Below are 21,201 nucleotides of genomic sequence, written 5' to 3'. Positions count from 1 at the left end.
AGTGTGAAACGAGAAAAGCCAGCCTGCAATGAACTAGTTATTGTCTATGTTGACATGTCAGTAATTTATTGGAGCTAACCTATGTGTTCATCAGTGCATAACGTGGTTGCAGAGCTATGTGTTTCAGTTCATACTCATTATTTGGAATAATAAGTTTTCTTTTGGTCGAAGTTAAATCAACAGTAATTAGCTAGGGGGTTTATGCATTTTCTTGAAATTCATATGCAACGGTACAATATATCCTTGTGATTCTTTTAAGAGTCTGCTATAAATATGGTCCCTGAACTTTGACATTTGTACATATGCAGTCCCTAAAATATACAAATATTATGGATAGTCCATAGACTTTGATATCAGCACGTATTTTATTAGTACTTTGCAATTTTTTCAACTTAATACCTCCAAATCCATGGAAAACATTTTTGTGTAGTTTTATTTACCCCGTTTGCACATATTTTTAGCTTTGTTTCTATTTTTGGACTTTGATGATTGCGCGTTTTTTGTCCGTACACTTTTTCAGAGACAATGACAAAGACAAATTAAAGTGTGAATAGACCTAAAGCTGAAAATCTGTGCAAACAAAAATACTTATTGCAGCAAAAAGGCGATTCCGGCCCGACATCATGTGAGGGGGTTCAATCAGGGTACGCAGTAGCCCGTTAAGGGGGAGGCCTTAACCCACTGGCTGCCAGAAGCCCATCTCCCAAGGCCTCACACTTGTGCCTGAGAGATGGAAGCAACTACACGACAGTAGTGAGATTCGAACACAGACTCATTCCAGCAAGATCTGCCCCTCCGTTGCTAACTGCGCTACGCCCATGCGGGCACAAACAAAAATACTTATTAAAATACGTTAGGGGCATTTAAGTTTGAAATTTTTTTAAAAAATATACAAAGGGATTAAAAACGTAGGAGCATCTAAGTCCAGAAATCAGCAATGATATTTTGTCCAAGAAAATATTAGTGACAAAGGAATTTTGTTAGTGTTTTGTTTTTATGTTTGCAAAAGTAATGATTGGGAATGATAAATCATAAATTTTGGCTTAGGATTTTGCATGCGAGGAGGTTGGTAAGAGGGAGATGAACCATAGCTGATTTGACACCACTCTACTTTTGGCACCCCATCATCACTACCCTTAGTTTCGATGGTGGCTTCGGCGGTTTCGGCTCACTCACATTCTTTCACTCATATCTTTTCAAAACTATTCTAACGATGTTTATACTCTATTTTTAGATTATGCTATTTTTTAGAATCACGTAGGGTATATATGTATCATGTCAATTTAATCACACTACACTACACTGCACTACACATAAGTGCATGCCACACATAGGCGACACTATGCAAGCAAAGTTGAAAACGTTATCGGAATGTGTGTTCACTTTTTACATTAATTTTATGATAAAGTTTACATTGTTGAATGAAATATTTACTTATAGATTATTGTTAAATGAAATGAGATTCAACGTATGTCTTGTAAGATGTGAACAATTTACGTATGTCTTGTAAGATGTGTCTCTTTTATATGACTGGCAAATTGGTATGTGTGAGTGGTATGTTTTTTGTATTATAATATGGAACTTACCCCTTTTGTGAATAATTTACTTGTCATCAAATAAGAGGTGGACTAAAGTCCAAGGCTTTCTTTTTATAATGGGCTATTGGGCTAAGATAGGCCCATATATTTAAATTTTTCTATTCCATCTTCCATCATAGAATTACATACTGGGCTTTCCATATTTCATTCTGGCCTTTAAAATCAGTACAACCAAATTTACTAAAATGAACATACCACAAAATATCATCGTTAATGCAGAAACCATTATCAAATAGTGTATAAAATATTTATTTAAAAGAAAAAAAGGGAAGCATTCGTAACCAAAATTAGCGGTTAACTATATTCCCCAAAACCATGACTTCAACAAACTTCATTCTTCATCTCTATCCAAAGCCCTCACCTCACTCTCTCCTCCTCCGCCCTACTCAATCCCCGATCAATACCCGCCGCATCGCCCGCTCCCCACTCTCCGTCAAATGCCAAGCCGTCGGAGAACAGCCGGAATCAACCGCCGTCTATCCAGGTGTCTACGGCCCCTGGAAAGTCGAATCTTCCGATGTCAAGGAAGTGGTTCTCTACAGATCGGGGCTGGTCGCGGCTGCCTCCTCGTTTGTGGCTGCGTCGTCGTCGGCGTTCCTGCGCAACACTGATTCGGGCTTGTCTGAGTTGATCGGGAGGAATTTGGATTTGTTCTACGGCGTAGGAGCTTGTGGATTGGGGCTGTCGCTCTACTTGATTCACATATACGTTACGGAGATCAAGCGCACTCTCCAGGCGCTGTGGGCGGCCGGTGCCCTTGGTTCGTTAGCAGCATACGCCGCCTTAGCTCAGCCGGCGGGGAAGAGTTTGGTGGAGTACGTCGTTGAGAATCCTACGGCTGTGTGGTTTGTTGGTCCCCTGTTTGCTGCTCTGACTGGTCTCGTCTTCAAGGAAGGTGTGGTTTTTTAATTTTATTGCGATCTTAGTTGCAAATTCAACTGAAATTGTAGCAAATTATTAGTCGTTTGGCTATGTAACTTGAAGCTGTACTTGTAAACTGGAGTGTCAGTAGTGGTGAATCAAGTGAAGTTCATGTCTAATGCTTACTTTGCCAGTATGATTTGGATATCAAGTTTGAGCTTAACTTCAGCATTTTTAGTTCAATTTGCAACAAAACTGAATTAGGTTAGATGAAACTCAATAGAGTAGTTTCTCTATATAAGATATGTTTATCACTGATTTGCTTTTGGACTTAGCTTTCAATAAGCGAGTGAAATTTAAAGTTCATTACGAAATTAAGTATAATTGCAATTAATTTAATTTGTATGCATTTGCAAACAGGCCTTTGCTATGGCAAATTGGAAGCTGGTATATTGACATTTATCATTCCATCTGTTCTACTTGGGCATCTGGTATAGATTACACTTGGATCCTTATTCTTTAATATCCTGTCTAAGGTTCCAATTTCTCTGCAAAATATCAAACTGATGTTTCTCACACTATTTAACATTTAGTGTCCGGATGTTTAATTGGTGTACAGACTGGTTTGATGGATGAAGGAACAAAACTCACTCTGTTGGGCGTGTGGATGGCACTCTTTGTGGTTTTCGCGGGAAGAAAGTTCACCCAGCCTATCAAGGTAGCATCACTTTGTTTGCTGCTAAGTCAATGTGTCACCAACTCACCATTTGTAATACTCCATATTACAGCTGCATGAAGAATTCCTGTATTTGAGCATTGCTTGAATATTTGCTTGTCCTGCAGGACGATATAGGAGATAAATCAGTCTTCATTTTCAATGCATTGCCAGAAGAGGAGAAGGAAGCTCTGATTAGAAGGCTTAAGGAGCAGGACAATCAGCTGGATCTCGATTAGGTAGGCGACTAATATTGTCAAAATAGGAAACTACACTCTGTAAACAAATTTGATAAACATATTATCTGAAATTAGAAATCCTGTTGATATATGTTTGGATTTGCTTTCTATGCAGTGGTTTTATGTCTTTTGATGTTGCCACAATTTTAGCAATATCTATGTTGAGGGTTTTATGTCTTTTGATGTTGCCACAATTTTAGAAATCCTGTTGATATATGTTTTGGATTTGCTTTCTATCCAGTGGTTTTATCACTTTATGTCTTTTGATGTTGCCACAATTTTAGCAATATATATGGTTGAGTTACACATAATACACAGATTATATCTACATACTAGTCATAGACTAGTCCCCCACAGATAATGTCACTCCATAAAAGAAATGCCATGATTGAAGACAGTACATAGACAGCTTAGAAACATAAAGCCCAGCATATATTCCTCTGCATAGCCTTAAAAAGAACTGAAAGATTTATACAAATACAGGATTAATTTGAAAAGGATGAGCTTACGATGGATTAAACATGATAAACGCCATCACATCCACTGATCCACAGGTAGTTCCAAAAGTTCTCTTTGAAATTATACCAAGAGAAACTGAACCCATGGAATCACAAAAAATGTAGTTCATATAAACTATTTCTCATTCGCCTAAGCCCCCAACCCACACCTAGCAAGTAAAAAGTAATGAGAAAAATAAGTCCAAAGATAACTACAAAGGAGAAGAGACTATATACAAAGTCAAACTTGAGCGCCATCAGCAGAAACGCACTCTCTTAGTCCTACCAAGTTGTGATGTTTCACGACCTTCCATGCCTCCTGAATCTCCAGCTTCAGCACCAGCATTACGATGTTTCTTTTGCTGAAAAACACAACAATCTTTTGTCATTTGAAGGTTTATCGGTCTTGTTCTCTTTTGTGATTACAGCATTCACATGATTGTCTGGTGTTTCATTCTTGCTGTCAGGCATTTTCTTGCACATTCACTTCTGTGCTCTCACTATCAGCAAGCCTGCCATGTTTGGCTATCTCATGATCTTCTGTGCCTCCTGATTCTCCAGCTTTAGCACCATCATCACTAAGTTTCCTTCGCTTTGAATCATGAAGAGCTCTTGAGTCATTTAAAGGTTTATCAGTCTGGTCCTCTTTTGAGATTTCAGCGTTCGCATCAAAGTTCTCTTTATTTTCTGCAACAGAATCTGGTGTTTCATCCATGCTGATAGCATCTTCTTGCTCTTCCATTTCTGAGCTCTCACTATCGGCATTCTCACTGGAATTCACACTTTGGCCATCCTCAGTTTCCCTAGCCTTCGAGCTCTCATCCTTCATCTGGTTCTGTAAAGTTTCTATCACATTCATCAACTCCCTGTTGACCTGTACGGATAATCACAGTCAAGCTGGATCATTAATGCAACCATTTTAAGTCCTATCTAGCATCTGAGAATAAGCCAGATGAAAATCAGAAACAGAAATAAAGCAAAATATAACGCTTGTACCTGAGGATTTTGAAGGAACTCGGCAATATCTTGTTTGCAAGATGGACATTTCATAACATTTTTCTGTGCTCGAAGAGTCCTTCCTCCAGATTTTCTCTCTTTCACGTGAGATTGACCGGCAAAGGCACCCTCCAAGCACGCCTTGCAGAAGTTATGAGCACATGGAGTAGTGAGTGGCAGTTCCATCACTTTCCGGCATATTAGGCAACTAAATTCTGCATTACATTTGCCATGCCACAGTTAAACATCAATCAAAAGTATTAAAGTACAAGAACCACAAACAAATTGCCAATGAAAACAAAATATGGTGTTTCGTCCACAATTTAAAGAAAACACACAATAATCTAAGCAGTGTTGAAAAGGAAAGGGAAAGCTACCCTTCAAAAGCCTTTCTTTTACAGATCCAGTTCCACTCTGATTTTTTCTTATCTTTTTAGTCTTTCCATTATCACCATCACATGATGTTTTTCTACTGGGTGGTTGAGGTCTCATCCACGTCCAGAGGCCTTTTTGCTCCTATACAGAAAATTTTAGACAGAGGAGTCTCAAAGTAATGTTATCCTAAGAATTTTAAAGTCCTGGACCCATGCAAGCCTCAAGATACAATCACAAATACGACACAAGAAAAAACATCAAAATGACTTGGTCAGAGTAGGTGCTCACATCAAAATTCCAGGCAGGACTCTTTGTCCTTTCAGTAATATCAGTAGCGTGCATCAACTCTGGAATGCTAGGTAGAGGTCTTGGTCGATCTCCTTGGTTGTCACTACAAGCCAAAAGGATTAGTTTCACAAAGAGTTTAAGCATATATTAGGAAGTACAGATTGTGGACTGGGCATGCAAGAATAAATAAAACAACTCACGTGGTCCATGATGCTGGATCATTATCACAACGAACAAAGAGATAACGACAGACCACAAATCCCTATAATAATTCAAAAATAATTCCATAAGAGGGCATAAACAAAATTGCAGATGAAAATCTTTATTTTGGCGAGGTTTTACTTGTTGCCCGGCTTTGCGCCAACACTTTTCAACCCTGTAAACCCCATCATAACGCACACCTTCCTGTGGTGCATAAGACGATCGCTTTTCTTTAGCAGACCTACAACAAAGTAAGAGAAAGCTGTATTAGAAGCCAAAACAATAAAGTGAAATATGACAGGAAACAACTTAGTATATACTGTCTAGAGTTTTTGTTAGACAGCTTTCAAGATTTTCTCAACTAGTAAAAGAAGTGTTAAGATTTTAGTAAATATTCAAAGTGTCCATACCACTGCAAGAGCACAAAAGCCACTAGAAGATAGTAATTCAAGTATTGAACTTAGCTATCCTCAACATCCCTCATTTACAAAGCAATACTTACATTAGAAATTTTAGCTTACCTCACAACTCGTACAGGATAACCCTCACGGCAACTAACTCGCAAAGCTTCATTGTAACTTTTAAACCTTTGGTCAAATGACTGTTTCTTGTTTGTCCTTTTATTCCCGGAAAGATCACGTCCACCACTGTAACCAGCAATAAAGTAGAGTTAATGACAGGCATTATCAGTGATTCAGTACGCAATACAACAACGCTAAACAAGAAAACATTTGGCGCACAAAAATTATCTCCAGTTTCTCAATAATTGTTTCCAATAAAAGCTATTCAAAGTAGTGCCCTGACAATCAACTTCAATCTCATTATAATGTTATAAATAGTTTCCCTCATAACCCTTGATTGTCACACAAATTTTGTTAGCTGAATCCAAGAAAGCGTAATACAGTCAGATGTATTGAGAAGACAATGTTTGCATGTTCACACAAAACAGGTGGAAGGTATGGCTGATGCTAGGCATTGCTGGAAATGCCATACCCTCTGTCTATTGCACAAACAACAGTATATCTTGCTAATCCAATAACCGTGCCTGATTGTGACTATAGACCAATTTACCTCACATAATTATCACTACACCAAATTACTGATGATACTTGACCACTTCAAATTGCATTTACTAATTAAAGAGTATTGGACAAGGACAAAAAGGAAAGGTGTTCACCATATATCAGCTAAAATTAATGGAAATTGTCTCCACATGGTATATGGCATTAACAATGTTGTTAATGGCATATGGCGGTCGATTTAAAAAACCGCCACAAGGTTATGGAAGTCAGCACGGCTGGCGGGACATGGCGGTGGATAAATAACTAAAGTTATTATTAATATATAATATTATGAAATATAAAATGCAAATATTTTGAAAACAATAAAAACAAAATATTTTGAATCTTGGAATAACAACTAAACATAAAGTCGTAAACTAAAACCGGCACAAGGTTATGGCAGTCAGTAAGGCTGGCGGGACATGGCGGTCGATAAATAAATAAAGATATTATTAAGTAATAATAGCATGAAATATAAAATGCAAATATTTTGAATCTTGGAATAACAACTAAAACATAAAGTCGTAAACTATTACTGCATAATCCGCCTAATAATTTAAGCCGTTACCAGTAGACAGTATTGCAATTACTGGATATAACAATGAAAACGAAAATGCATGTAAATATGTAGGGTATAAAAAACAAATGTGACACTAATAGAATCATGAAATGAATATTAATTGTATATTGAATGCATGATATTGTTTTACAAAGTTATGAGTCCAATTTATTAAGCAAACTTATAAGTGCAGTTTGCTAAGTATATCAAATAAGTTTGAACATTCTTTCTTGTTTGAAGTTACACTGTTACAGAATTTTTTTATGCTACTTGAGAGAGAGAGAAAGAGGTATGGTTGAGGTAGTGGATTCTGATAAATATGGAGGGGGTTGAATTAAGCTAAAAACCCCTATTTAAAATTGATAAATATGTTGGGTTTTGGATAAACGGGTCGTTGTTTTGGGTTAATGGGTTAAATGTGAGGAAACAGCCACGATAACAGCCATGGCGGCACCACTGGTATGGCGGCCGCTATATGCTGCCACATAAAACTGACACACCATGACGCGGCACTGGTCATTAATAAACCTTTACAAAGTAAATATTGTGACTATACACATCCAGTTTCACATTAAATTCAGACAGATTTCATTGGTAACAATATTTAAGTAATTAAAGCCTAATAGAAGCTGCATCCAATACCTTCCTGTGTAGAGAAACCATTCTCCATGATCCTCATCATCTTCGTAACCCCCCGAGAGTGCAACGGACTGAGCCCCATGATCAGACTGACCACCGATGCCCCCAACATGGGGAAAGTGAGCACCCCACTGCCTGCATTCCATCCTATCTGCCCAAGTTTCTCCAACCATGACACCTAAGTTCCTTGTCGGATCATACTCTGCCGTAATTGGACCAAGAAAATCTGAAGGGATTGTAACAAAAATCTTCCCGCTGCATGCATTAGCCTTTCCAGTTTTTTTTGCTCGCTCTGTGGTAAATGCCTTGTCAGGACGATCTTGGTTGTGGATAAAATGGTATATCTTGGAATTGCCTCCAGAGTAATTAGGCTCAGAAGCTTTTGCCATTCTTATAGCCATAACTATAGTAGAGTTGATTCGAGGCTCCTTTGCCATCTTTGCTGGAATCATCTTGCGACAAATAGCACAAGTCTTCATGCGTTGTTGCCCAGTCCATTTCTGAAAGCATTTCAAGCAGAAGTTGTGCCCACACGGCGTCTGAAAACAGTATGAAGACCACAAGGATGAGGTTTAGAAGCTTCTTCCACATGTTTACATGGAAAATACACTTATATCACAGAAGCATAGTATACAATCTCTAATTGTTCTTTCATTTCAATATAAAACAAATGGAGCCATTTATAGCACAGCTGACTCATTGAATAGCAACAGAAACATTACAAATATTCAACTTCAAGCAGATCAAAACCGAGCCATACTTCATAATGGTAGTTTTGAGAGATTGCATCGCATTAGAACATAACTCCGAAATAATAAGAAAAGTCCATGCAAAACATAAATTAGGCTCATGTAAACGGGACACTACAAAGAAATTTCCACCACAACCAACAAAAAAAATGAAAACCAAATATGTATAAGAGTACAAACAGGGCTTGACGTTTATGGGAGTACAAAACAGAGAAAAACCAAAGAACCTACACACACAAGTAGAAACGACGCCGTGTAATAGAACTACCAAATTATTCATCATTTTCAGCCGTAACCAAAGTCAAATCCCTCAAAAAATCCCAAATCAGCCACAGATCGAAATTTCAAAAGGAAGAAAACCGTACAGAGACAGGCCTATCGAGAAGCTGCATGCAAATAGAGCAGTTGAACCGGTCCCCCAAAATCCCCAAAACACCCCCAGAATTCATCTCCGTCTCCTTCTCTTCCTCCGTGGCCCCGCCGAGCAACTCCTGGCGGCGCTTGGCCTTCTCACGATCAGTGAGCGACGCATCGGACTCAATCGCGCGAATCTTCTCCACGAGCCCCCCTCCGGAGACGGCCGGCATGGCGCCGGAGAGATCGGAACAGTCGGGGCAGTCCCAGTGGGCCGCGTCCGCTAGGGTTTGGGGGCGGGTGGCGAGGCAGGCCACGTGCCATGGCGTGGCGCACGTCTTGCACGTGAGGATCTCCCCCTCGGCCGGCCTCTGCTTGCAGACCATGCACACACCCTCGCCATCGCATGGAAGGTTGCTAACTTGCGCCATTCGACGATCGCCTTTGAAAAATTTTAGAACTTTGATTTTTTAAAATTGATTAGAATAATTAGTCAAGAGAAGGAAAGTGGAGAGTGGAGTGATGAGTGGTTTGTTATGATTTTCGTCGTTACTGGAGTGAAATAAGGGGGTGTTTGGCGCCGACTTGAGGAGATAAGAGATTATTTTTTCAGGAATCATTTTGAATTTTCATTTTCATTTTCATTTTCATTTTCTGCCCGTTTCCCTCTGTCTTCCTATTTTAAACACCATTTTAGAGCATCCGTACTTGGACGGACGATAGGGCGCTCGATACCTTGGGCGCGCCATCGTCCGCCCACTATGGGTGCGCGGATGATGCATCGTGCATCATCCGCGCCCTATAGATCGTCCGCGAACGATGCAATGCGTTTTTGTGTTTTTTTTTATTTTTTAATTCCGAAAAATTTATTTATGTAAATACCCCCAACCCAACCTGCATTTGTAACCTTTCCATTCACTTTTCCACACTCAAATTACACTATAAAATGGATTCTGGTGAATACCCAAGTCCGAATAGTCCGATGTTTGAGATTTGTCGTTTTTAATTAACCGTGGATTTGCCGTTTTTAATTAATTGTTGTATTTTTTAATTATTTTGCATTGACATATTTGAAAATATTTAAATTAATTTACAAAACAATAGTAAAACATATAGGGCGGCCTTTGGGACGGCTTATAGGGCGCCCCGCTGTAGGTGGAAGAGTAGGAGAATAAAATGTTGTCATGACGGTGCATAGAGCGGCTTTAGGGCGTCTCTTAGAGCATCTGTAACGCCATGGGCCGGGCCGCAAATCGTGAGTCCCGGCCCGTCCCATGCATTACACGGAAGGGCGGCACGGCTCAGGCCCGTCCCGGGGCCGCGTTCCCGGCCTGGGGATCGTCCCGCGTCCCGGCCCGGGACGGGGTTGCACGGTGGCGGGCCGCATGTCCCGCGTCCCGGCCCAGCGTTACACGCTCTTCGGGCCGGGCCGCAAATCCAATTTTTTTTAATTCGATGTCTATAAATACGAGCTTGCGTTCCATCCATTTCAATCCCGCGTTCCATTTCAATACTCTATTATACCCTTTGTTTCGGCGCCAATGGATTGGTTCAACGGCGATCAACGTGAGATGGAGGAGTTCGTTAACTCGAACAATTGGTACATACCGTCGTCGCAACCATCGCAGACACAACCTAGTTCGAGAGTCGGTAGCAACGTCGACATTACATCGCCGGTCAACACCGAAGAGTTCGAGCTCAGTGAGATGGAGCCCGCTCAAGAGCGGTGAAATGAGAAGGTCGGGGAGGAGGATGGGCCGAAGAAGTACACTCCGCACGAGACATTGTGGCTTGCGAGGAACTACATCGATGTCGCCGAGGATCCTATCATCGGCAACCAGCAGACCGGCAAGGCTTTTTGGGAGCGGATTGCGCAGAAATATAACGCTGGCCGACCGGAATGGTCGATCGAGCGTAGCTACGTGAAGCTGCGCAAGCATTGGGGCCGGGTCCAGGCGGATATGAGCAAGTGGAACGGAAAGTGGGCCAACGTAGTCTGTATGTGGCCGAGCGGGCACAGCGAGGCGAACCTCGTCGAGAAGGCGAAGGATGCGTTCTTCACTGACGGGAAGAAGACCTTCAAGTACTTCGAAGTTTGGAAGCTCGTCGAGAAGAGCCCGAAGTACACCAGCGGTGCCGAGCCGGCGGCAACAGGTGCGGCGAAGAGAACCAAAGTTTCCACCTCCGGAAACTACTCTTCGAGCGAATGAGGTCCATCGATCGACCTCAACGTGACGGACGACGATGTCTTCTGCTCCTCTCCTAACATTCAGAGCCGCCCGATAGGAACAAAGGCGGCCAAGAGGAAAGCAAAGGGGAAGGCAGCTGCGAGCAACTCCGCTATGGTGCCACCGCCGACCAATCCGTCTCTGGATAAGATGGCCGACACTTTGTCGGAGATGAATATTACATGGCGGATGAGCCAGCTGACGGAGTTGACATCGAGGGATACATCGAAGATGTCGGACGAGGAGATCGAGTTGCACCGTGAGATGATCTCCTACCTTCGCGCCCAAATGAAGAAGTAGTAGTCGTGGCCCGGGTTTCTTGTATTTCAAATTTGCTTCGTCTAGTAATGTAATGTTAATTTCCAATGAACAATGCATTTTCCCGGTTTCAATTGTTCAACGAATTGCGTTTACGAGTTAAATAGGTTGGAGTTGTGAATAGTGCCATTTATTAGTTGCGGCCCGGGCCACAACCTGCAGGGTTACAACAGTTGGGGCCTGGGCTGCAACTGTAGAGGAATGATGACGTGGAGGGGACTTGGGGCCGGAAATGGGGACGGGTTAATGATGCCCTTATGACGCCCCACTGGTAACGCTCTTAGTACATTGAATCTTTTACTTATTAGACTTTAATTTTGCTGAGCTGTGCTGAACTGTAGCATTGAAAGTTGTTAAATTTGATGCGACTTTTATTTAATAACACTAAAAAATGAAAGAAATACAAATAGAAAGAATCCAATCTTAAATTGGACAAATTTGGGCTTAGTAAAATTGAAAGCCCGTTTAAATATCTCCCGAAATCAGCCCAGCATCTGAGTAAAATTGAAAGTCCGTTCAAATTTTGTCATTCGACGTCGTTTCTTTCGCCATAGCGAATTTGTATAGGGAGTATTTCCAAATTTTTGTATTTGCACACTATTTTCCCTTGTGATATAGAGAGAGATCCTGCGTAGGGCTCGAGAATCCGTCGTGATTATTCAATCGATAGGGGAAAGATCTCCATTAACCGGATATGCTGAGGGTAGCGGGGAGGAGGTTGTCGTCTCTCTCATGGCGGTCGGGTCAAGCTCCATCCGCCGCATTCGCCACCAGAAACCCATTTGTCGGCGGCGATTCGTCATCGGAAAGACGTACTTCTTCGCCCGTTGAATCAATTTCTGTTTTTGATCAGATCAGAGGTTCCTTGCTTCTCTATTGGCCCCGCTTGCATTGATTATTTATGTCTTATTGTTGCGAAGATCCAATTAGTTAAGAAATATATGTGGAATTTTTGAAATCTCGGGCTATGTGGAATTGTGTATTCTTTTCCTTTCCTGGATGCTTCAAAGTGCTGCCTGGATTCTCTATCGGTATTGACTGAATTGATCCTGTTATAAAATGTTTTTTTTAAATTGTTTTGTGATTGACTGGCCATAAAAATGGCATCTTTTGTTTCCACTAAGATGATAAGTTCGAAAGAGCCTCTTCATGGAGCTGTCGGATTAGTTTTCCCCTGACCTTATATAGATTAGTTGTATATTCGGTTCTATATTCATTGAGTTTGTTAGTTTAGCCAATATGTATATGTTGGTTGTGAAATTATTAATTTAAAGATGCTTCCACTATTACTGATAGATCATTAGGCCAAAGACATCACGAGCCTCTGTTATGTTGATTTTTTCAGATATTAATTCACATATCATAATATTTGAAGCAAGTAACTACATTGATGCTTGCATTTTCTGTTACAGTTTTTTTCGCTCACAGCCCAATGTTTTAAACGTTCTGTCACAATATCCTAGATGCAAATTAACAGCATACTGGTCTTGCTTCTAAATACAACCATACTTTGGCAGTTTGGCTATGTTTTTCTTGCTTCCTTTATCTTACATAGAGAAACCTCCAATTGTATTCATATATTATGAAAATTGGAATTGTTTCAAATAATAACTCTGATACTGTTACTTTGATGCATGATATATATTTATCCTTTTTTAATACTCCACTAGACCACTACCTTGTTAGCCTTTTTTACTACAGTCTGTGGTCTCTGAATGTTCTGATTCTTGACTGTGACTGTTATTGAGTAATCTATACTAGATTCTAGAACACCCCCATGGCCCCACTCCCCTCAAACAAAAACAAGAAAATATAAAAAAAACCCAACCTCAACCTTCTTTCTAGTATTATTGTGGTGGATATGTATTTCTACTTCCAGATAGTTAAATGTGTGCAGACTGAATTGATTTGTTGTGATTATATGTTTACGTGCATTCATATAGTTGGTTGTTTCTCATCTAACTGTATGCTGAAAGTTTTTTATTGGAAGTTAGAACACTAGGTATGTGGTAAAGGCTCTCCAGGAACCAACTAACCAATCAGATTCTTCGTGATATGTGTACAGTTGTTTTGTTGGATAGTTGGTCATTTTTCATCTAACTGTATGCTGTGATTTTTCTTTCACTTTTGCCGCTTAATATTTGTTTTTCTTTGCACACTAAAAATTTCTTATCAGGAAAATACTTTTCTGTTGTTTCATTTTGGCTTTACCTTGCTCTGTGTGTGTCTGTATGATTAACTCTTACATCTCAGTTGATTCATCTTGTTATCTGTTTTTCTTCATCCTCTTATCATATGCATTGGTAATCAGTTCAGTACTTTAGTTTAGGTGCGTGGTTTAGTCTACTATACTTGTGTTTATTCCGTCTTATGTGGCTGAGCTTCTCCGGCATTCCAAATTTCCAATACTCCATCCGTCCCATGCTACTCGTATTTTTCACTTTGACAGCTTAAATTTGAACATGATTAATTAGTGTAATTAAATTAAAATTTTAAGTGCAATAAGGCAACAGTTGATAAAGGAAACATGAACTAACTCTAGTATCTTAATTAAATACCATAATTTTTATCTAAAATATAAATAGTGCAAATAGTTTGGGACCGACCGAAAATGAAATGTGCAAGTAGCATGGGACGGAGGGAGTATATTATTGTACCATTACTCCTTCAACTGTGACAGCTGCTTCTAGGTGAACTTATTACCATTTTCAGCCGTTCCACATGTATAATTTAGAAAGCCACAGATATTGAATAATATTTTTCTAACCTCTATGCATGTTGTAGGGTTCTCTTCTGGTTCACTGGCAACAGGACAGAACTCAGGCCTGGTTCCAGAAGTCCCTGCTACAGTGGCGGCAATCAAGAATCCCAGCTCAAAGATTGTCTACGACGAGCACAACCATGAGCGTTATCCACCAGGCGATCCCAGCAAGCGTGCATTTGCGTACTTTGTCTTAACTGGAGGCAGGTTTGTATATGCATCACTGGCTCGACTCCTTGTGCTCAAATTTGTTCTGAGCATGTCTGCTAGTAAAGATGTCCTCGCTCTCGCTTCCCTGGAGGTGAATCTGTCTAGTATTGAACCTGGGACAACTGTCACCGTGAAGTGGCGTGGGAAGCCTGTCTTCATCAGGCGCCGAACTGAAGAAGACATCAAGCTGGCAAACAGTGTTGATGTTGCCTCCCTTCGTGATCCACAAGAGGATGCTGTGAGGGTCAAGAATCCGGAATGGCTGGTGGTTATCGGGGTTTGCACCCATCTGGGGTGCATCCCCTTGCCGAATGCAGGTGATTACGGGGGCTGGTTTTGCCCATGCCACGGATCCCATTATGACATCTCTGGTCGGATTCGCAAAGGGCCTGCACCGTTTAACCTGGAGGTTCCCACCTACACCTTTTTAGATGAGAACAAGCTGATGGTTGGGTGAGAGAGAAGCCGGTCTTGAAATGAAGGATGTGGTAGGGCGAAATATTTGGTAAATCCATTATGGTGACGAATAATTTTATACTGATTTGTATTAGTTAGTTTTGGTGTTTCAAGGATTCCTTGATTGATAGGCCTGCAGTCTGAAAGGGCATTGCTGGTTTGAATAATGCTGGCTACTTATCTCTATTTTCTCCTTCAGTTAAAAGATTTTGTATTGAGATTCATATTTGTTGGGAGTAAACACTGCACTGATGAGAAATTACTTGAACTAATTAAAATGGTTAAAGTGAGAAAAGTTATACTCCGAGAAGACGCTGAAATCATTGGTGCAATGCAATAGACGGATCCATATCCTTTCATGTTTATAGACTATAATCAAAACAAACTTCTCTCGTCCACTTGGAATTCTGATCATCACATCACACAACATATGCATACATTAATATCGCATGATAAATGAATTAATAGCTAAACTTTAATAATTTACATACCTTGAACAAGAGCGTAAACAATGTAGCCTGAGACAACCAATGATTATAATAAATGAAAGTAGCACGAGAACGATGTTCATATAAAGTGAGTAGCATACGTTGTAAGTCGTTGATATTAGGCACGGGCCGATGGTTGCCTAGGAGAGCGACTAGGATTGGGTGCCCAATCTTATCACCCTTCTATAAATAACATCAAACCTTCTAAAATACCCATTTGGGACAAACTCTCTCCTCCACTTGAGATACTTGAGCAGCATCAACTATCCATTCTCCACGTCTTACATTCCAAGCACTCAAAAATCGACCTATTTTCTCGTCGCTCACCTCCTATCATCTCCCATTCATAATCAAAATCATTCATGAATAAAATTACTGGCCTAATATGAGCATGTCACAATTAAAATAAAACAAAATTATGTATGGTGACCTTGGCGGAGGGATCTCGTGCTACGACAAGAGCCCTCGTTGTTTCGGCTTTTCCATCTTCATCTTGATAATCGCTTAGATATAATAAATTAACACTGTTACAAATCATACAATAACAATATAAAGAGAACTTTCTGCAAAAGTACACAAAAATTAGTTAATCCAACTAATTTTCCCAACCATAAGTGAAATATACATTTTGTTTTTCGTATTTTTAAGTTCATCAAATACTATTTTGACAATATTAATAATTTCAAATGGGCTTTGTGTTGAGGCCGGTTATAGAATTTCAATATAGCCGAAGCTTCAAGTGAATGTTAGTAATAGTGTTAGAATTGAGACGACCATCGTCGTCGAGAAGTGGACGGGCCATCCTACAGGCAAAGCAAATGCAGCTGTCATTCGCCATTGAAGCACATCACGCAACAATCAGAATTCATGTACCATACACTATTAAAAAAATGTGCAGTATTTTCATTCAATTTCTGATTATTTTTTCCTCCTTAGTGCTGTCTTAAATGGCAAGAAAAGCAAAGACACCGAAGAAGGTAACTCTTCACCTACATTCTAGTACGACTGCTCAACTGCATCAAATGCCTGCTCTTTTTCCTTAATACCACTATATAATATTACTGTCTAGTTTCGGAAGATGTGAGATATGGAGTTTTCGATGTGGGGTCTGCTTCTCGCTCTGTTTACGGCCAGCATCGGCGTCGAGGGGATTGACCGCCGTGGCGCGCGTACGGAGAGAATTTCAGGTCTTCTGTTTTATAATTTCGTTGATTTGATCAGCCTGCCATTCGGCTTAGGAAAATCGAATCTTCACTGATCACTGAGCAGATGAATTATGATAATCATATAAATAGGTTTTGATTGAATTTTCTGTGCAATACTGAGCTTGTATAAGTTGGGTGATTTGCAATCAAATTCAGAACGGGGTGCAACTGTATGTTTTGTGTTTCTGTAGGCGGTTAATTGGAAGAAACGTATTACACTCTATAAAATCAAGAAATTTGGGGGGAAATTTAGGGTTTGGGGACATGGCATTTAATGCTCAGCAACATGGTTTCAGGATAGATCATCTTTAACCATATCATTTCTTACCTATGTATGCTTTCATATTGTTTGAATTCATTTTTCAGAATTATTTATTTGATATAATCAAGCATCCACTCCCACAAATGCATGAACTTACTTTTACAGTGTGGAAAAATTTATGTGAAAACGTGTTTGGTGATCTTGATTTTTGTCAATATGTAACGTAGGAAGTGCTGGTGATGTTCTTGATGATAATCCTGTGGGAAAATTGAAAGTTTATGTATATGAGCTTCCGAGCAAATACAACAAGAAGATCCTGCAGAAAGATCCGCGTTGTCTTACGCACATGTTTGCTGCTGAGATATTTATGCACCAGTTTCTCTTAACCAGTGCTGTTAGAACTCTGAATCCGAATGAAGCAGATTGGTTCTACACACCTGTTTACTCAACTTGTGACCTGGCACCCAATGGATTGCCACTGCCTTTCAAATCTCCAAGAATGATGAGGAGTGCGATACAGCTCATCTCGGCTAGATGGCCTTACTGGAATCGAACTGAAGGAGCTGATCATTTCTTTCTTGTTCCCCATGATTTTGGTGCCTGCTTTCATTATCAAGTAAGCTTTTAATCTCTAGTATCCTGCTTTTTCATTTCTACGGAATTGGACTCTTGACTAAGAAGTGAGAACAAACTAAAATATTCATTTTGCATTAGTTGATTATTCTCTGGTAAATATTGTACATTCTGTTTTTATAAGGCTAGATATTAAATGTGAAGTTTTCAGAACATTACAATTTGGTAGATCCTTGCTTACTGAGGGAACTTCATGATATTGCAATGTTTTCTCCAACTATAGGAAGAGAAAGCTATAAAGAGGGGGATCCTTCCGTTACTTCAACGATCTACCTTGGTTCAAACTTTTGGACAACAAAACCATGTCTGCTTAAATGATGGTTCGATAACTATACCGCCATATGCGCCTCCAGAGAAAATTATGTCCCACTTGATTCCCCCCGACACGCCAAGATCCATCTTCGTCTATTTCCGTGGTTTGTTCTATGATCTAAACAACGACCCTGAAGGTGGTTACTACGCGAGGTATGTTTCAACATTGCTGTCGTGTTTTTGAGCATCTTCAACACACTCACATCCCAAAGTTATCTGCAATATCGTTCATTCTAACACATTAAAGCTGATGGCATTAGTTCTTGATCTATGTGCAGAGGTGCTCGGGCGTCCATGTGGGAGAACTTCAAGAACAATCCACTGTTTGACATCTCCACAGACCACCCAACCACATACTACGAGGACATGCAGCGGGCCGTATTCTGTTTATGCCCTCTGGGTTGGGCTCCATGGAGCCCCAGACTTGTGGAAGCTGTGATCTTTGGTTGCATTCCGGTGATCATAGCAGACGACATCGTGCTGCCATTTGCAGATGCTATTCCTTGGGAGGAAATAGGCGTGTTCGTAGCAGAGAAGGATGTCCCATACTTGGACACTATCCTCACATCTATCCCGGCTGATGTGATTCTACGGAAGCAGAGGCTACTTGCTAATCCTTCCATGAAACAGGCGATGTTGTTCCCTCAGCCAGCACAACCGGGAGATGCTTTCCACCAAATCTTAAACGGGCTGGCCCGGAAGCTGCCTCACGACAAGAAAATATACTTGAAGCCTGGCGAGAAGGTTTTGAACTGGACTGCAGGACCAGTTGGGGACCGCAAGCCTTGGTGAAGATGCGATCGAGTTTCTTGCCCGCCCAGAAAGTAATGGTCTGTCAAGTTCCTAATTTTTGTTTATGGCTTACTCTGTGCGTGATTGCTGGAGGAATTGCTAATTTTTGTGTACATGAGTTGAAGAATGAAACTTTTGAATGAAATCCGATTCGTTGGATCATTAGCATAGTAAGTGGAAATTATCCTATTTGGAGGCAGGGTTTTTGGCTAAGCATTCTCCCAATAGCTCAGGAGTTCATCTTAGGAGTATTTTGATAATCGTAATTAGCATTCTCAATTTTTTTTTGTATTCAGGATTACACTGTAAATAAAGTAAAATAAATATAATTTTGAATATTTCCAACTGAAAATCTAATCGCCACAGGTTTGACTACCTGACAAGCTGCGTCAGTGGAGATCTGGAACTAGAGGTGCCCACGGTTCGTAAACCGCCGGTTCCGGTTCGGAGAAAGGCGGAACCGGAACCGAACCGTGAGGCTATTTCACGGTTCTGGTTCCGAACCGCCGGTTTTCGGACGGTTCTCACGGTTCCGGTTCGGTTTTGGCTGTTTTTTTATTTGCTATGTAATTTGAAATTTGGACTTATACAATAAATTGGAACAAGACCATAGATAATTTAAATTGAAATAAGACGAATAAGGTGAAAATCATATCAATTTTATTGAATTTGAGTTGTAACGGACAACGATACATTACAATTTACAATATATATACAAGTATACAATAATGTGATATAATTTACAAGTGTCGTCGGAACATAAATAAAAAAACATGAAATGGGGGAAAAAGGAAAAAATTGAAAAGGGCTTGAGCTCAACTTAAACTTTCAAAGTTAAACTTTTCAAATTTAAGTTTAGTTGCCTACGTATCCATAATTTTATTAAGGAATCAAAGCCGACGTAGTTCTCTTACCTTGCTTACCTTTTTGGTCGGTCGTGCTCGCCATTCACCCCCCCCGTCATTGATATTGTTGAGCGCCCTCGCTTCCGACCTCGTCATCGGTAGAAAAGTCTTCACATCACTCTCTACACGGGAGTCGAAATCCGGCTCTTGTGCTCTCATGTCCGCCTTTGCCCAATCATCAAGTAACATAATGGCTTCCATGTTTTTGGCGGAGAGATTGCTCCTTTTGTCGTCTAGGACACAACCGCTGACACTAAAAGCTTGCTCAACGGCGACGGTGGAAGCAGGAACGGTGAAAATCTACTTAGCCATTATCGAGAGTATCGGAAACTCTCGATAGCCGATCAGTTCCCAAGAATAGATACGTAAGGTTGCTTTTACGTTTTACCAGTGTTGTCTTGTCTCATAAATCCAAATCAAATAGTCAATCCAAACCGCAGGTTCCGGTTATAACCGCATGTTAAATTGATTTTTTTTAATCAACGGTCATTTTAAAAATGTACATTACCGATTCCCCTCTCATCTCTCTCACCATAAATACAGTCGTTTCATTACTTAAATTCAGCCGATTTTGAATTACACTCACCTTCTTCACTTTTTCAAACCACCATTCCCTTCACAATCCTTCTTTTATTTGCTCAATCTTAGTTATATACAGTGTAGGAAGTGAGAAGAGAAAATGCAAGAGGCTACAGGCGGCGCCACCACCCAAAGGCGACACTCAATTCGAAAAGCTAGTAGATCCGATAGCCGGAGATCTCAAAAATGGGGGGAAAATGGATCAATTTGAATTCAAAATCAGAATTAAAAAAAAATTTGAAAATCGGCCGAAACCAGCGGTTTTGGGGTAAAACCGGCGGAACCGTCGAAAAACCGCCGGTTCCGGTCAAAAAACCGCATGAAAAAGCTGCCAACGGCTGACGCCTAGGATACCTTGCTGGAACCGTGAAACCTCCGGTTAACCGGCGGTTCAAAACCGTCCGGAATCGGCGGTTCGGTGACGGTTTCGGTTCGTAAAATCTTGAACCGGAACTGGCCCGCGGTTCCAAATACGACGATTCCGGTTTGTAAAAAATATTTTATTCATAAAAAAATATTAAAATATTATATTTATTTTATATAAAATAATAGCTTGTTTGTAACAGCACCCCTGCTGTGTGGCTTTGAGCACAGCAGGGGATTTGAATTAAAAAAAAGATATAAAATCTATGTGATTTTCAAAGAGTTAATTTTTGCACTATCTGAACTATTCAAAGAGGCCTAATTTCCTTTTTAGGTCCATCAAAAACGGCTACGATAAATACTTTACAAATTGTCACAATTAATTTGTAATAACTCTTTATAACAATACCCGTTGAACAAGATTTGTTTTTCATTTACGATACAAACAACAGAATGAAATATTTTACTTATAATACAGATAAAATTTCGTAAAATATGTGGCCAGAGATCTGAAGGTTTTAAGGTTCAACACATTCTCTTGAAGAGTTGAAGTTTAA

At 40.2% G+C, this 21,201-nt stretch overlaps 4 protein-coding genes across 5 annotated transcripts; 3 read left to right on the top strand and 1 right to left on the bottom strand.

The window, feature by feature from the left end:
* The first annotated feature begins 1,861 nt into the window (after nt 1-1,861).
* Nucleotides 1,862-3,590, top strand: LOC121794545. The gene is made up of 4 exons (XM_042192750.1): nt 1,862-2,493; nt 2,880-2,950; nt 3,079-3,177; nt 3,303-3,590. Exons 1-4 carry the CDS (start codon nt 1,914-1,916, stop codon nt 3,411-3,413), a joined length of 861 nt encoding a protein of 286 aa, XP_042048684.1. The 5' UTR covers nt 1,862-1,913; the 3' UTR covers nt 3,414-3,590.
* A 238-nt stretch (nt 3,591-3,828) lies between these two features.
* On the bottom strand, nt 3,829-9,716 carry LOC121794544 (E3 ubiquitin-protein ligase ORTHRUS 2-like). The gene is made up of 9 exons (XM_042192749.1): nt 9,144-9,716; nt 8,033-8,568; nt 6,292-6,417; nt 5,912-6,011; nt 5,770-5,831; nt 5,570-5,672; nt 5,284-5,422; nt 4,907-5,121; nt 3,829-4,784 (listed from the first exon to the last, which is right to left on the bottom strand). The coding sequence occupies exons 1-9, from the start codon at nt 9,561-9,563 to the stop codon at nt 4,374-4,376; spliced, it is 2,112 nt and encodes a 703-aa protein (XP_042048683.1). The 5' UTR covers nt 9,564-9,716; the 3' UTR covers nt 3,829-4,373.
* Nucleotides 9,717-12,240: 2,524 nt separating this feature from the next.
* LOC121794543 (cytochrome b-c1 complex subunit Rieske-4, mitochondrial-like) lies at nt 12,241-15,329 on the top strand. The gene is made up of 2 exons (XM_042192747.1): nt 12,241-12,538; nt 14,463-15,329. Exons 1-2 carry the CDS (start codon nt 12,373-12,375, stop codon nt 15,104-15,106), a joined length of 810 nt encoding a protein of 269 aa, XP_042048681.1. The 5' UTR covers nt 12,241-12,372; the 3' UTR covers nt 15,107-15,329.
* A 1,034-nt stretch (nt 15,330-16,363) lies between these two features.
* On the top strand, nt 16,364-18,962 carry LOC121797132 (probable beta-1,4-xylosyltransferase IRX10). 2 transcript variants are annotated; one of them, XM_042195864.1, is made up of 5 exons: nt 16,364-16,570; nt 16,663-16,780; nt 17,288-17,676; nt 17,917-18,158; nt 18,284-18,962. In XM_042195864.1, the coding sequence occupies exons 2-5, from the start codon at nt 16,681-16,683 to the stop codon at nt 18,795-18,797; spliced, it is 1,245 nt and encodes a 414-aa protein (XP_042051798.1). In that variant the 5' UTR covers nt 16,364-16,570; nt 16,663-16,680; the 3' UTR covers nt 18,798-18,962. The 2 variants fall into 2 exon arrangements, with proteins under 2 accessions (XP_042051798.1, XP_042051799.1); XM_042195865.1 differs by lacking the exon at nt 16,364-16,570 and having other exon boundaries at nt 16,610-16,780.
* The last annotated feature ends 2,239 nt before the right edge of the window (nt 18,963-21,201 follow it).

This window comes from Salvia splendens, chromosome 3, assembly GCF_004379255.2.
Source record: "Salvia splendens isolate huo1 chromosome 3, SspV2, whole genome shotgun sequence".
NCBI lineage: Eukaryota > Viridiplantae > Streptophyta > Magnoliopsida > Lamiales > Lamiaceae > Salvia > Salvia splendens.
This window is presented reverse-complemented; position numbering and strand designations above follow the sequence as displayed.

What these genes read in the sequence shown, in the direction of transcription:
- LOC121797132 (XM_042195864.1), top strand. Translation starts at nt 16,681, where the DNA reads ATGGAGTTTTCGATGTGGGGTCTGCTTCTCGCTCTGTTTACGGCCAGC. An exon ending in GCGTACGGAGAGAATTTCAG is followed by an intron (nt 16,781 to 17,287) that starts GTCTTCTGTTTT and finishes TATGTAACGTAG; the next exon opens with GAAGTGCTGGTGATGTTCTT. An exon ending in GTGCCTGCTTTCATTATCAA is followed by an intron (nt 17,677 to 17,916) that starts GTAAGCTTTTAA and finishes CTCCAACTATAG; the next exon opens with GAAGAGAAAGCTATAAAGAG.
- LOC121794545 (XM_042192750.1), top strand. Translation starts at nt 1,914, where the DNA reads ATGACTTCAACAAACTTCATTCTTCATCTCTATCCAAAGCCCTCACCT. An exon ending in TGGTCTCGTCTTCAAGGAAG is followed by an intron (nt 2,494 to 2,879) that starts GTGTGGTTTTTT and finishes ATTTGCAAACAG; the next exon opens with GCCTTTGCTATGGCAAATTG. An exon ending in CTGTTCTACTTGGGCATCTG is followed by an intron (nt 2,951 to 3,078) that starts GTATAGATTACA and finishes ATTGGTGTACAG; the next exon opens with ACTGGTTTGATGGATGAAGG.
- LOC121794544 (XM_042192749.1), bottom strand. Translation starts at nt 9,563, where the DNA reads ATGGCGCAAGTTAGCAACCTTCCATGCGATGGCGAGGGTGTGTGCATG. An exon ending in TGGTTTCTCTACACAGGAAG is followed by an intron (nt 6,418 to 8,032) that starts GTATTGGATGCA and finishes TGCTGGTTACAG; the next exon opens with TGGTGGACGTGATCTTTCCG. An exon ending in GGCGCAAAGCCGGGCAACAA is followed by an intron (nt 5,832 to 5,911) that starts GTAAAACCTCGC and finishes GAATTATTATAG; the next exon opens with GGATTTGTGGTCTGTCGTTA.
- LOC121794543 (XM_042192747.1), top strand. Translation starts at nt 12,373, where the DNA reads ATGCTGAGGGTAGCGGGGAGGAGGTTGTCGTCTCTCTCATGGCGGTCG. An exon ending in TGTTTTTGATCAGATCAGAG is followed by an intron (nt 12,539 to 14,462) that starts GTTCCTTGCTTC and finishes TGCATGTTGTAG; the next exon opens with GGTTCTCTTCTGGTTCACTG.